This window comes from Micromesistius poutassou (genome assembly GCF_964030765.1).
Source record: "Micromesistius poutassou genome assembly, chromosome: 6".
Taxonomy (NCBI): Eukaryota; Metazoa; Chordata; class Actinopteri; order Gadiformes; family Gadidae; genus Micromesistius; species Micromesistius poutassou.
Genome location: NC_140276.1, coordinates 3,477,928 through 3,491,270, shown reverse-complemented (window position 1 = coordinate 3,491,270; position 13,343 = coordinate 3,477,928). Strand labels below are relative to the sequence as shown.

Here is a 13,343-nt window from a genome sequence, read left to right as displayed (position 1 = left end):
GCTGGAATAGGAAGTGGACTCCTCAGCCTCCACAATGTGCTTATTAAGCCATTAAACTGCCGTTCTCAGTGTAGGATCCGCACCCCCCCGCTCACTCTCTCCCCTCTGCAGCAACCCAAGACAGCGCCAGCCCCAATAGGGTCAAACTGTGAGCAAAAACACCTGGAATGTGTCAATGTAGTCCACCCTGAGTCTACCCTCCTCAGCTCCCCAACGGCAATAAGGACTGTTTCTGTTTCCTTAATCCAAATGTTCCTGTTAACAGTGTAGGCTTCCCGGCCTAAGAAAGCTGCAATGAACGCCCGAGTTCTGCTCTCCGTTGATCTTGGCTTTGTGTCTCCTCTCGCTCCTTCCCTCCCAAACAGTTCAAATACTTGAAGAATCTGCTGCTGGTGCACGGGGCCTGGAATTACAACCGCGTTGCCAAGTGTATCCTGTACTGCTTCTATAAGAACATTGTCCTCTACATCATCGAGGTAGGTCTCAGGCTTTTCGTTTAGTCCTGATGCTGCAGCGCCAGACTCTCACATATCGCCATGTGTCTCCTTGACATTATTATTATTGACATTATTATTATCCCTGCTTGCTGTTTTTCTGGTCACTGATCATGACCGCTTTCTGTGTCTATCCCCTAAAAAACTCAAAATGGATGGTAAGCACTCACACACACACCCACTCTGTGTTGGAAATATACCTGGAAATCTGTTGCTGTGTGAGTATGTGTGAAGGCAATTCAAGCCTTTAAGAGTAAAGACACAGGAATTGGAACACTTTCATAGTACAGTCTGCTGGCACCAACGGCCCAAAAAGATTGCCAAACTGATGAAAGCGATTCCTTTTTTACTTGTTTACCTTGTGGAGAAACGAAAAACGGGCGGCGGCTGGTACAAGAACGCTCTCTAGCCTGTGCCAGGATGGATTGTGGGAACTGTTTCTCCCACTGCTGGGGTTTTCGGCTCGTGACGTGTGTGTGAAGCCACTTGACAGAAAGCAGAGCCAGCACTGATAGCAGTTCAAAGGTATAGGCAAGAGTCCCTAGACATGTTAAGGGCTTTATCTTAATCTCCATCGTGATGGGTGCTGTGCTGTTTTGATCTACGAGCTATGCACTTGTCTGTAGAGAGTCCAGAATCACCGCTGGAAACATACCTTCCTCGTAGCAGGGAGGCGGCTTAATGCGTTTTCCATCATACTTCTAATAGCAAATAGTTTCGTGAATAGTGACGGATCCAGTTACATTTATGTAGCGTCTATGCAGACTCCAATGTTTGCGTATAATTCATACTGTATTGATTCAAATTGAATATTTGCATTGAATGCATGTTGCTCATACAATCAATGATGATTACCCGTTGTGCACAGTGACTCAAAGCTGTTGAATCCACGCGGCGGCCCCTCTCAGTTCTCCTCTCTGATGCCCTCCAACAGGTGGAAATGTTCTCTTGTACGATCCCCGATCCTCACGCTCAGATTTCTGCCCTGTAATGTAGACGGTGGAATGTACTACTCCCTGGGGGGGCGGGCAATTTCATAAGCTGCCTCTATTCTCCGCGGAAAACAACATCTTAATAACACTAATACCCTTACAGAACGCCCCTGATACATTGACAATGACACCCCTGATACATTGACACCCCTGAGCAGTGACGCTCGGCTCTGGAGTGAGACATCAGGGGACGGCAGCAGGTAGTCTGCGGGAGCAGGAGCACGCTCCAGAAGCCAGCCGGGCCGGGGGCCCCCGGAGAGGCCAGAAGGCCGGGGGGCCCCGGAGAGGCCAGCCGGGCCTGGGGCCCCGGAGAGGCCAGCCGTGCCGGGGCCCCCGGGAGACGAGCGGTGACCCTGTTAGGAGAATGTCACTCTTCATCAGACCAGACTCCCATGTGTCTTTGATGAGACCGAGAGAGGGGGGGCTTCTGAGCGGCTACTGTTGCTGCCGCGTACCCGCTTCGTCGAAATATGAACCCCTTTTAAAATTATTTTTATTTTTTCATGCTATTTGACCTCTGAACCCGTGGGCCATCTCCATAACAGTTTATGGAGCGGAGAGAATCTGGGGATGCTCTGAAGGAGGACATTGGATCCCCACGGGTCTCGGTTGAGTTACACAACCAGGCTCTTCTGTGGTTGTTGTCGGGCAGGCTAGGGAAAACAGAGCGTCAACAAAACCTTCTGTCAGACTTTTATGTTATTGATCATTTTAAATGTATAGGATTACTTTGTTGACATTTTCAAAAAAAAATCTGTTTTATGTGAATATCGATGTTTAGTTTCATCCTTTTATTGATTTTCATTCATTTGTATATAATGGGCACAAGCAAAGCGAATAGATTTCAGTTAAGCTGCCCGCTTTGTCTCATAACCGGACGAAGAGCAGGATTACCCCTCGGAGGGCTGATGCAGGGCAATTCAATACGTTTATCAGAAGGCTTAGCATGGTGCACGCTTTGTGTGCCCAGTTTCCAATATCAAATTAAAACCCTGCACCTTTCCTCTCTTTCACTTATTTGCCGTTCACTCTGCCGCTAGATCATTCACAAAAAAAATTCTAATCAGTATAAAGCCTCTGAACTGTACATTGCCTTTTTTTCATTGCGGTTCTCAACAGGTCCACATATTCAGTCTAGTGCACCTTTAAATTAAGTTCTGCATTTAGTTTGGTACGTCTTTGGCTTTTTTGTCCGTAAGACGAGCCTCTTCCCAGCACACCTTTTGTTAGTCTCTGAATGCCCTGTCCACCTCCTCCTCCTTCTCCTTCCCAGCCACCTCTTTGCCTGTGCAATTCTGCTTCAGGGGATTCCAGTAAATAATAGGGGATTTATTCCCCTTTCGCTGCTTCGATATATCAAACGCCCCCATTTTGTAAGGCATTGACAACCGACACAGGAGCAACCCCAGGGTATCGGTAAAAGCTACATTTGTTACACTAATAGGTTTACTTTTGTGGTTGCATGTTTTCCGTGTTGACTCCAGAGTACTTGGCAAAACAAAGAATCATGGAATTTTTCCAGGGATTTTTTTCCTCCTTTTTTTTTTTCCTCTTGGCGAGCGCTATTGTCTGTTACAGAGGGTGATACAATCTAAATTCCATGACTGGTTTATTCTATACTTAATCCCTCTCTACCTCTCCCTCTTTAAAGTTCTTTTATAGAGACAAATAGAGAGGGGGGGGGGGGGGGGGGGGGGGCGAAGGATTCTGTAGCCATTGTGATGAATTTGTATGCAGTGCAAGTCTGGCCCAGGCTCTCATCATTGCAGCTGGCTTGTAATTGGTGTTTTGCTGGGACTTTGGATGGAGGGTTAATTGTGAGTCAGGAAGTAGGGCTGTCACTCGGCCTGGGTGATTGACTGACAGGTGGTGCCATTAAAGTTGTGTTATTGTTTGGGCGGGCCGCATGTGAATGGAGTTTGAGTTGTTTTTGAAGACCGTGTTACAGAGGGAATACTTTGGAGACACAGTCTGAACAAATGTAAACGTCCTTGCATGGGTGATGACTTATCTATCTCGTTAACACCGCAAGTCACATCGACGCAACTATTCCAACACAAGCTGACTAAACAGAGTGTTTTATCGTCCGTTCATAACCGCCGTTCTTGTGGTCGCCGTTTCTTGGAACCCCAACGAAACGGGACTTCAGCCTCCAGACTATTTTGCAAGGACCTTCAAAGACCTTCAAAAAATAAGTTGCCTTGGCGACACGATTCAAATGAGCGACAGCGCTTGCCTGGCTTATGTTTGATTGACACATTGCCCTGCTGGCCGCTAAGGGATCCGAGAGACAAGTGGCATTTATGAGGTAATTACATGAAAGCTCATTGAGTCGGGGGCCCAGTGTGGTCGGTGAAGGGCGGCCATTGAGGAGCCACGCACGCTGACTGCTAGTGCGCCGTCCAAGGGGGAGAAAAACAAAACCCCACAAAGGCCGGTGACTGGCATTGTAGCGCGACTTAGCGCTTTTCACCTTCACACATCTCCAGCATATTTATGGACCTTCTTTTGCCCCCCTTTTTTTTTGACGGCCCGTCCTTATTAGCGGCCTTTTTGTCTGTGACTTTCATGATCCATTCCAGAAAGGCCACAACGCTACGCCATGAGAGTTAAAAGACCTTAAGAGTATCAAGGGCTCATGGTCCCCCCCCCCCCCCCCGCCCCCCCGCCCCCCTCCCCCACAGAGCTGTGGCGCAGCCTCAGGAATCATTGATTTTTGATTTGCTGATGAATATGCAGAGGGCGCTCGTCTTATCGGCTTTAACCCCCCCCCTCCCCAGCCCCACAGCCAGTGCCCCCGGCCCCCTTTTCTCTCTCCCTCTCTCTCTCTTTGCTGCGCCCCATCGCTCCACTCTGGTTTTCAGAATGTGCAGTGGGGGAGAGAGGCCGGCTACACCCCTCCACTGAGTGGCGCTCAATGAGGAGAAGAAAAGGGGAAGAAAGGGCCCTGCCTGGTCCTTCCCCTAATGAGCAAATCAATGCATCTGGTCCCACAAGAGACGGGAGCGAGGCAGAAAGAGAGAGGGGGGGGACCCCGAGGACCCGGGCCAAGACACTCACCAGTGCAGGGGCAGTTACGGCCGCGCTGTGAATGGCCCGTCTTCTTTGACTTAGCACAACAATATATTTGCCCCAGAATTCCTCATTGAGCGCTGCGGTAATTCATTCAGGGTTTTGACCCAGCCGCCAAAAACCCCTCGTCGGAGGAGCTCCGCGCTTGGGGCCAACGCCGCTGCTACGTTCAACCTGGCGCGTGACACGGGCCTTCGTCTTGGCCCCCCCCCCCCCCCACAGAACACCTAGCAACCGCCTCTCGAATGTGGCACTCAACCATGGCAGCCTCCATCTTCTCCTCCCTCTGGGCCTCGTCGCCGTGCTTTCTGGGTAATAATCGGACAGACTGAAGGTGGTTTGTGTGTGACGCTTGTCTTGAGGCATCCGAAGCCGTCCACCCCCCCCCCCCCCCCCCCCCCCTGTCATCATGGTAGAGTGCCCCTGATGGAGGATGGGCGGGAACTGGTATGAGTGGGTGTTGTCACGGGGGGGGGACACAGACAATCGTAGGCCTCGTCTTTGCACCCCCTGTTTGCCTCTGTTAAGGGGAATAAAGTTGAGGTTTGGGGGGAGGGCAGACATCTATTTTCGGGGGGGGAACACTTTCACACGATTTGAGGATTGATTGGGATGGACTGGTGGCGGGCATTCACTGGTCATTCATAGAGGCGCAGCGCCGGGATTGATGCCGCTCCGGGCTTTTGTCCAAAGCGGCAAATTTGTCGACGTGTCATGCCTTCGCGATGACAGCGACGGCTGCTCAATGACGACCGGTGTCACATCTTTCTTCCCTGGTGTGAGTAAGGCCGTGTCTGAACGCGGAAACAGTGTTTCCACCGGTCGATGTATTCTTCCTGGGATGGATTAATGTTCCACCGGTATAACTCAAAATCAAAGGCACATTCCCTGGTCTTCCCGAATGTTAACATCATGGACACGGTCAGCTTTCTGTTTCATCCGTAGAAAGAAGCAACGGTGTTCTTTGTTAAGATAAGCATGGATAATCAAGACGTGAACTGATAGAGCCCATCTCCGCCCAACATGTGGTTTGTGTTACCACTCTCCCCTCTCTCTCGTTCCCTGTGCAGTATAACTGTTCTCATTCATCCACCCTGGTCCCCAAACCCCTGATTTCGGGCCCCATAACTAACCTGGCCTGTCACCCCCATGTCTCGAGGTGGATCACGTAGAGGAACCGCCTGGCCTGATGTATGTCCCCAACGTAATCCCGCTATGAATCCAGCAGACGATTTACACTGTGGTATTAATATCTCAAAGGTCTTGGCTCTCCCTGCTCCCTGGACGCATAGCGTTTCTGATTCCCTCTCACTATCCGCTCCCTCCCTCCCTTTTATCGCTGCCAAGTTGACGGAAAAAAAAAGAAGAGAAACCAGTTTCTCGCTCAGACTAATGACGTGTTGGGCATAGGTCACAACTTCAAACAACGTGTTTTTGGTTGTTTATTTAATTATTTGGTGGAATTGGGTCAGGGTTTGATGCATGAAGAAGCGCATACTCGTAGATGGAGAATATTCTCCATTCTTTCTGAATGTACATTTCCTGTGTGAGACTCCTGTTTGGAACGGTATTGCGTTTAAGCGGCCATGGGCTGTTTCTTGAGTCAGTTGGTCTCTGATACTAACGTGTTTAATTAGGGATCCTAATCTGAATCATCCTTCATGACATACTCACAGACTCACCCAAGTTCAAAAGGTGTTTCACATTTTACGAAATGTAAAATTGCCACGTAGCACTTTCTTTCAAAATCTACCGGATAAAATCCAAATAAAATAATATTTTGACAGTTTTAATTTTAAACAGTACATTGTACCACACGTTCGTATATACATATACCCACGTATGTCTACATGCATTGGTGTGCCATTACTTTTCACTCCTTAGTTAAGTGCTCTCACACTATTGTGCTTCTTTCTCTCCCCATGTCTTTAGATCTGGTTTGCGTTCGTCAACGGCTTCTCGGGACAGATCCTCTTCGAGCGTTGGTGCATCGGCCTGTACAACGTGGTGAGTGTTCCTGTGATTTACTCTCGTCCCTCCATTAACGTTAAAGAGCCCACCACATCCCCACGCCCGCCCCCCCCAAACTCTCCCGGGCACGCACTCTGTGTGTGCCGCTACACCCTGAACTTTACAGCATGATCATGTCATCGGCATCCTGAAAACCATGAAATATATTAACGGCCCCTTGTCAGCCCGCGATTCCCTTGGCAGGGCCGAGCTATGCGCTGAATTTGAAAGAACAACAGCACTGCTCGTCCCAGTGAGCACGCTCGGCCGCGGCGGCCATGGCGGCCATTTGTGAATGAGGGAAAAGGAGGATAGGTCAGAGGCAGCTTGGAACATGAGCGGCTTGTAGTATCTGCGAGTCTCTCAGGGCACCGTAGCAGGCCTCTTTTTAAATGAACTCATATTTCACCATCTGTCAAATCCATTCAATAGAGGACAAAAATCTGCATCTGCATTTTTTTTTTTGTTCTTTTCCAATACCACACTGTTTAGCTCACCGGGTGTTGAAATGTAACTTTAAACTGTCTATTAAATACACGGCATTCAATAAACACACACTGAATGAGAAAAGTGCGAGGAGACAAGTGCCCACACACGACTCGCCGCTCGGCAAGTGGCATTGATTAATGGCAACGGGCCACAGACTTTGCAGGAAGCGGCGGGAATTTACACAGCTTTAGCTCTTACGCTAACTCCTTAATAAACCACCATCTTAAAACATCAACACTCTGTGATGGGGGTGGAGGTGAAGGAGTTGCCGGGGGGGGGGGGGGGGGTGCAGTGGCGTGCCATGCTCTTTACTTCATCTGAACAGTAGAGGAATTCCACTGGCTCAGTGGGAGTCTGTCGGGGGCAGTGAGCTGGAGACACACACACACACACACACACACACACACACACACACACACACACACACTCCACCTCCTCAATAGAGATCCTCCTGGCCCAGGCCTTGAATGAGAAAAAAAAGAGCCCAGTGAAGCATGTCCCGTGGCCCCGACAGTCTGCAGACTGCTGGGGGCCCCGGAGGCCCCAGATCCACAGATGGACCCACGGGGAACCCACACCCACTGACCCACCGATACCCCATCCCCCTCCCACCCACCCACCCACCCACCCACCCGGCCACAGGAACACAATAACATCCCTTCTCTGTCACCACCTGCCAGGCAGGACAACATTGCAGCAGGGGCTTAGAAATGACACAGGGCTTAAATACCTGCTCTCTAGTGGGCAGCGGCGCAGATGTTGGGGACCGCCGGCCCTTTGCATATGAACAGCCCGAGAGGCCTGGCCAGTAGTGGAAAACAAAGATAAAGTCTGCCGTTTGTCGCCGACACAATACAGGGGAGGAGAGTCGGGGAGGGAATTAACAAGGAGTCGTTTAACCGCCAGTAACCGAGTTTCACCTATCTTGTCCAACTTGAAATGTTTATGCTTTTCTTTAAACGTATGAATGTATTTGATTTTCGTACTTTAGTTTTCTACTGTTTTGGAATTGTATTTAAAACATTAAACTTGAAAGCCAAGCGTGTGCTGAATGCGACGCCTCTCTCTGCGTGTCTTCACCCTCTTATTCAGATCTTCACGGCTCTACCTCCTCTCACTCTGGGCATATTCGAGCGTTCCTGCAGGAAAGAGAACATGCTGAAGTACCCGGAACTCTACAAGACCTCCCAGAATGCAATGGGCTTCAACACCAAGGTAAATCCCGTCTCTGTGTTGTCGTCTAAGTGTTTGTTTTATTGTTTTTTTTGTCGTCTTTTTGTACCTGTGATTATTTTTCTAAACCGTTTTCATTATATGTCTAGTATCTTCTTTAGTGGTTTGTCATATTTCTTTGCAAATGACTTAGATTAACTTTTTTTATGTTTGCTTAATGGGTGCTATATTATCCTCTGGACCGCCGCTGACTTTTAGACATTTAGTTAATATGGATCTGGTAGTCTGGTCTGTTGGGTGAGTCTCCACTGAACCTCATATCCACGGTGACAGAGACGAATCCCAGTCCTGTTGACCACATCAGTGTCAAGCAGCTATCTGACCAGGCTCATTTGACATTGTCCATGCAGGGTTTAGTGCTATAATAATGTTGGAAACTGATTTTTAAAATGGGTGAACTTTTGGTTAACTTCTTACTAGTTTAGTGTTTTTAGCGGTCGGTTATTGGAGTCTGTCTGAAGTCTCTCTGGCAGTCGAACCCCCTCGTCTCCCCCCTCTCCTTTCAACCCTTGTGTCAGACTAATAACTCTTGAAACGTCTGTCACTGCATACGGAAATATCTGTTAATTTGTCCAAACCCCCAAGCAAAAGCACACAAAACATCCCCACAAGCACAATACTCCCCAACTTCTTGTCATAATAGAACCCAACAATGAAAACAACAAAAAAAATGTTCACTGCTAAAACCACTCCCGCCTTAGGGCTGTGTGTGCGTGTGTGTGTGTGCGTGTGTATGCATGCATGCATTCATTTTTGTGTGTGTGTGTGTGTGTGTGTGTGTGTGTGTGTGTGTGTGTGTGTGTGTGTGTGTGTGTGTGTGTGTGTGTGTGTGTGTGTGTGTGTGTGTGTGTGTGTGTGCCTGTTTATGAATGCATGTGTGTGTGTTTGTGTGCATGCGCGTGTGTGTGTGTGTGTGTGTGTGAGTGGGGGGGGTGCGGGCTGGGCTATCTTGTCCCAACGTCTGAGCCCATGCGTCAATGTTGTGGCGTCACGCCGGCGGTTCTCAGGGAGGGGGTCCTGATAGCCGTGGCCCCCGGGGTCTGGTCTGATCTGGTCTGGGACCCCAAGCGCCGCTCCATTACCAGCCGCCACCTCGTCCCTCCTGCTGATAATAAAGACGTCTTCCCCCTTTCTCCACGCCGTCTGAATGCCCCCCCCCCCCCCCCTTCACAGGCGTGATGACCTGGTTAGCCGGGCATGGAGACGGATTAAAGGCCCATTGGCCATGGGGGTCACAGGGGGCCATGGGAGGGGTCCACTGGGGGTCGGGCTGCGGCGGGAGATGAGTTGTGTGCTTTTTTTTTGTCCAGAGAGAGAGAATAGCGGTGAGGGAGTGTGTGCTGTCATGGTGTGATGGCATTCGTTGCGGGAAATTATGCAATTTGTTTAAGCAGGCGCTGGCCGTGTTCCGGGAGAAAGACTTTCCCCATGTGGAACTGACACGGCCGGATGCAGGGTCGGGCCTGGCCGCTGTTGCCGGCCTGCTGTGGCCGGCCTGCTGCCCCGCTCGTGTGTCCATTCAGTCAGTGTTCAGACCGGGTCTCCCCCGGACACGAGACAGGGACGTTACATGTGTAAGCAGCTTGGTCGCTCTCTGGATCAGAATGACATCTAAGCCATGTCTGTTTTTTTCTACTTGTTTAGGTTTGGGCCTGGGATAAGGGCTCGTCTTCCATGGCGTTCATTTACTCCTCAGGGATTAGCAGGGGGACATTGGTCCAGCTAAGCAATTGTAGGAGAGCTACTTTATGCTATGACTCAAAGTCAAAGAACAGTTCTCCTTTTGCGTTTCGGCGTAGAGGCAGAAATTAGCATGCATTCAATTTGATTTGATTTATGCACGTGTAACGCCACAAAAGGAGTTTTAATTGAGTTATGAAGACAGAGTGCTTGATATGACATTGGTTTCCCTGATGGGAATCTGCATTGCACACACTCAAATAAGCTTTGATTCTGTGAAAAGAAAGCTAGGAAGGAATCTGCTTACAAAGGTTTAATACACTACGGATTGATGTATCTACCCTGCCAATCATTGATTACAGATACTAGTGAAATATATTTTTCCAATCATAAAAAAAAAGGAAAAAATTACGGTTGCTTGGTTGCGTTTGGTAGTTACATGCAATGAGCCACCATTTAGTTTGGACCTCACATCCCCATGAAGAGCCATGACTTGATGAGGTCTGGTGGGCAGGTTGTTATTGCTGGCTTCTCCTGCTCCTTTCCCCGCTGATATTTTCCCCTTGCAGCTGGCCTGAGGTGAGGCGAGAAAATCAGGAATTTGGCCCCTGAAAGCTTTTTCTCTTTTCTTTTCCTTTTTTTCTGTTCAATGACCAGCTCTTGTGTAGACAACATCTACTGTCTTTGTGAATGGGATCTGTTTGTGTCAAAGTGAGAGGAGGGGAGTGACTGAGGGTGTTAAGAGTTAAAGGTGTGGCCGCCGCCACCGCTGTTGCTGTTGCTGTTGCTGCCGCGGCCACGCCCCCCACCCCACCGGCCACACCCCCATCCCCCCATCCCCCCACCCCACCTCCCACACCCCCAGCCCTTTTCCCTTTTAATTACACGTTCCTCGCACTACATGTTCCAAGTCACCACAGTGCCCCGCCGTCCCCTTCGCTTCATGTGGCCCCTCTTAATTACCGCTTCCCCTAAACAGTGGAGGCCCGTGTATTTGGTCCTCACTTGCCCCCCCCCCCCCGCTCTCCCTCTCTCTCTGTTTCACATTATTTACATCACATTACATTTATTTAGCCGATGCTTTTGTCCAAAGCTGACTGACAATGAGTGCATTCACCCATACAGACGCAACCCAAAATGTGATTGAATCATGCGAGTTCTGCTTCAACTGCTTCAAGTGCTTCATTTTAGAGACAAGCCATTAGTTATAAATTATTTTTCCTGGGCCACGATGCAGTCTGAACAGACTCGCTTTCAGTCGACTACAGAAGACGTGTAGTACCAGCCTTCCTAATGGCAGTGGGGAGATCATTCCACCAGTGTTGAGCCAGCGCTACAAACAAAAAGATCTCCTTGTGTGACGGTCGTAGTGGACCGGCTGGGGTGTATTGGCGGACCGTGTCCTGGATGTCGGAAGGGCCGGAGACTCGAGTCATGAATCAAACCCAAGCGGGCCACCGGTAAACGGTGCAGGGTGCGGAGGAGTGGTGCGGTGTGGGGGAAGACCAGCCGGGCTGGTGCATTCTGAGTAAGCGTCGAAAAAGACTAAAAGCACATGCAGGCGGACCGGCCAGAAGGGAGTTTTGCACTAGTCTAGACGACAAGACATTTTGCAATGCAAAATGTCTGTCGGCACCGGGAGAGAGTAATGAAGAGGAAGTTGGAGTCTGAGATGAGGAAGGGGGGGGGGGATATAGGACAGGTCGTGTCATTAATCTTTATTACAAAGTAGTTAACAAGACAGATTTTCTTTGGATTGAAGGAGGAAGATTCAATTTCAGATTGAATGAAAGAAAGCTTTTAGCTGCAGATGTGGAGGCAGAAAAAGACGAGGAAATGGTAGGCAAAATGGCAGAAATGAAAACGCCCTTTCAGGCATAGGGTGACAACCGCAGAGCTGGAGGGGTCGTGTGAGCCTGCCTATACGTGGGACAGACTCCAGGGCAGGAGACTTGAGAAGAGTGACCAGTGGCAGAGGTTGGGGTGGAACGAGTGAGATGGAGTCGGGTAGAGAGAGGAGAGCTGATGGGAAGGATGAGGCGAGAGAGGAGGGGACCCGGGGAGCAAAGGGGGCCACAGATAGGGACGGTACGTGAAGAAGAGGGAGGTTTAGTAGTGTGAGGAAGAGGAGAGCGTGAGAAGAAGATCCGCCCGCAGAGACGAGAAGATGAGATGGAGACAGGTCGGTGGTGGAGCAGGTCCTGGTGAACCTTGGTGGTGGTTAGTGAGGTCCCCCCTTCACTGTAAAAGCGCTTTGGGTGTCTTGAGTGTCTAGAAAAGCGCTATATAAATTCAATTAATTATTATTAACAGAAGGAGCAGTTGGTTACTGGCGGTTGGAAGAGTGAGAGAAGGAAGAAGATGGTAAAAAAAACAGCTGAGATGTTGGTTTCTCTGTCTGGATGTATGAAGCATAGAGGAAGACCAGCAAAGGGCCTTCTTCAGGGATGTTGGCTAGGAGGACGTCAAAGTCTGCCAAGAATCTGGGCCAGGTGGGCGGTGGAGCACAGCCATGTTTAATTTCAACGGATGAATTACGGTCGGAAGGGTGTAATTCACAATTAACTAACACCGCTCATCTGCCCAATGGCTGCATGCAGCGTTTCCCTACATGTATTTCCAACATGTGTTGTATACTTTCTGTTGTGTTTCCCCTCTTTGTGTTGTGTTTGCATTTAACTCTCTCCTCTCGCCCCCCCGAACTCTCTCCCTTTCCCGTGTTTGGCATCTCCTCTTCCTCTCTCCATCCTCTTCCTCTCCCTCTTCTTCCTGTTTTAAACGTTCCGGGCTTAGTGGACTGGGGCGGGAGAGGGGTTTGGAAATATTTGGACCGACATAAAGTACAGGCTTTCAGTCCACCTCTTTGGGGCAATTAGCCGCAGAACAAAAGTCCAGATCTTTAGAGGACAGAGCGGGGCTATTCACTCTGCCGAGGGGGTCCTTAGCAACCCGCTGGGATGGCAGTGAAAGAAGCCGGTTGCCGGGTGGGTGAGGAAAAGGGGAAAGGGGGGGAGGGGAGGAGGGGGAGGATGAGGAAGAGGAGGGTTGTTGGGGGGGGGGGGGGTCTCCCTGTGACAAATTATTATGAACATTTATCGATGCCATTAGCATTCATTCATTATTGGAGTTGGTGTGGGCTCACTGGGGTGGGAGGGGTGACGTTACATTCCCAGTGTCGGGCGCAGGCCGAGGGGCTTATGTGGAGCAGGGGGGGGGGGGGGGGGGGGGCTAGGTTTGATTCTACTTATGAGAGCTCATTTACCACACGTTTAAACCACAGAAATGGCGGACTTGTGGGTGCTGGTGGCTACTCCTTGACCGATGGGTTCCCAGTGGGAGGGAGGGAGGGAGGGAGGGAGGGAGGGAAGGGGGG

At 49.9% G+C, this 13,343-nt stretch overlaps 1 protein-coding gene across 2 annotated transcripts in view; it reads left to right on the top strand.

Annotated features, from left to right (window-relative positions):
• atp8a1 (ATPase phospholipid transporting 8A1) overlaps positions 1–13,343 on the top strand; it is a 102,705-nt gene that overhangs the window by 70,572 nt on the left and 18,790 nt on the right. For both annotated transcript variants that reach the window (XM_084469966.1, XM_084469965.1), the window contains 3 exons: positions 366–476; positions 6,491–6,565; positions 8,150–8,272. In XM_084469966.1, coding sequence (XP_084326092.1) covers positions 366–476; positions 6,491–6,565; positions 8,150–8,272 — 309 coding nt within the window. The remainder of the gene's footprint in view (positions 1–365; positions 477–6,490; positions 6,566–8,149; positions 8,273–13,343) is intronic.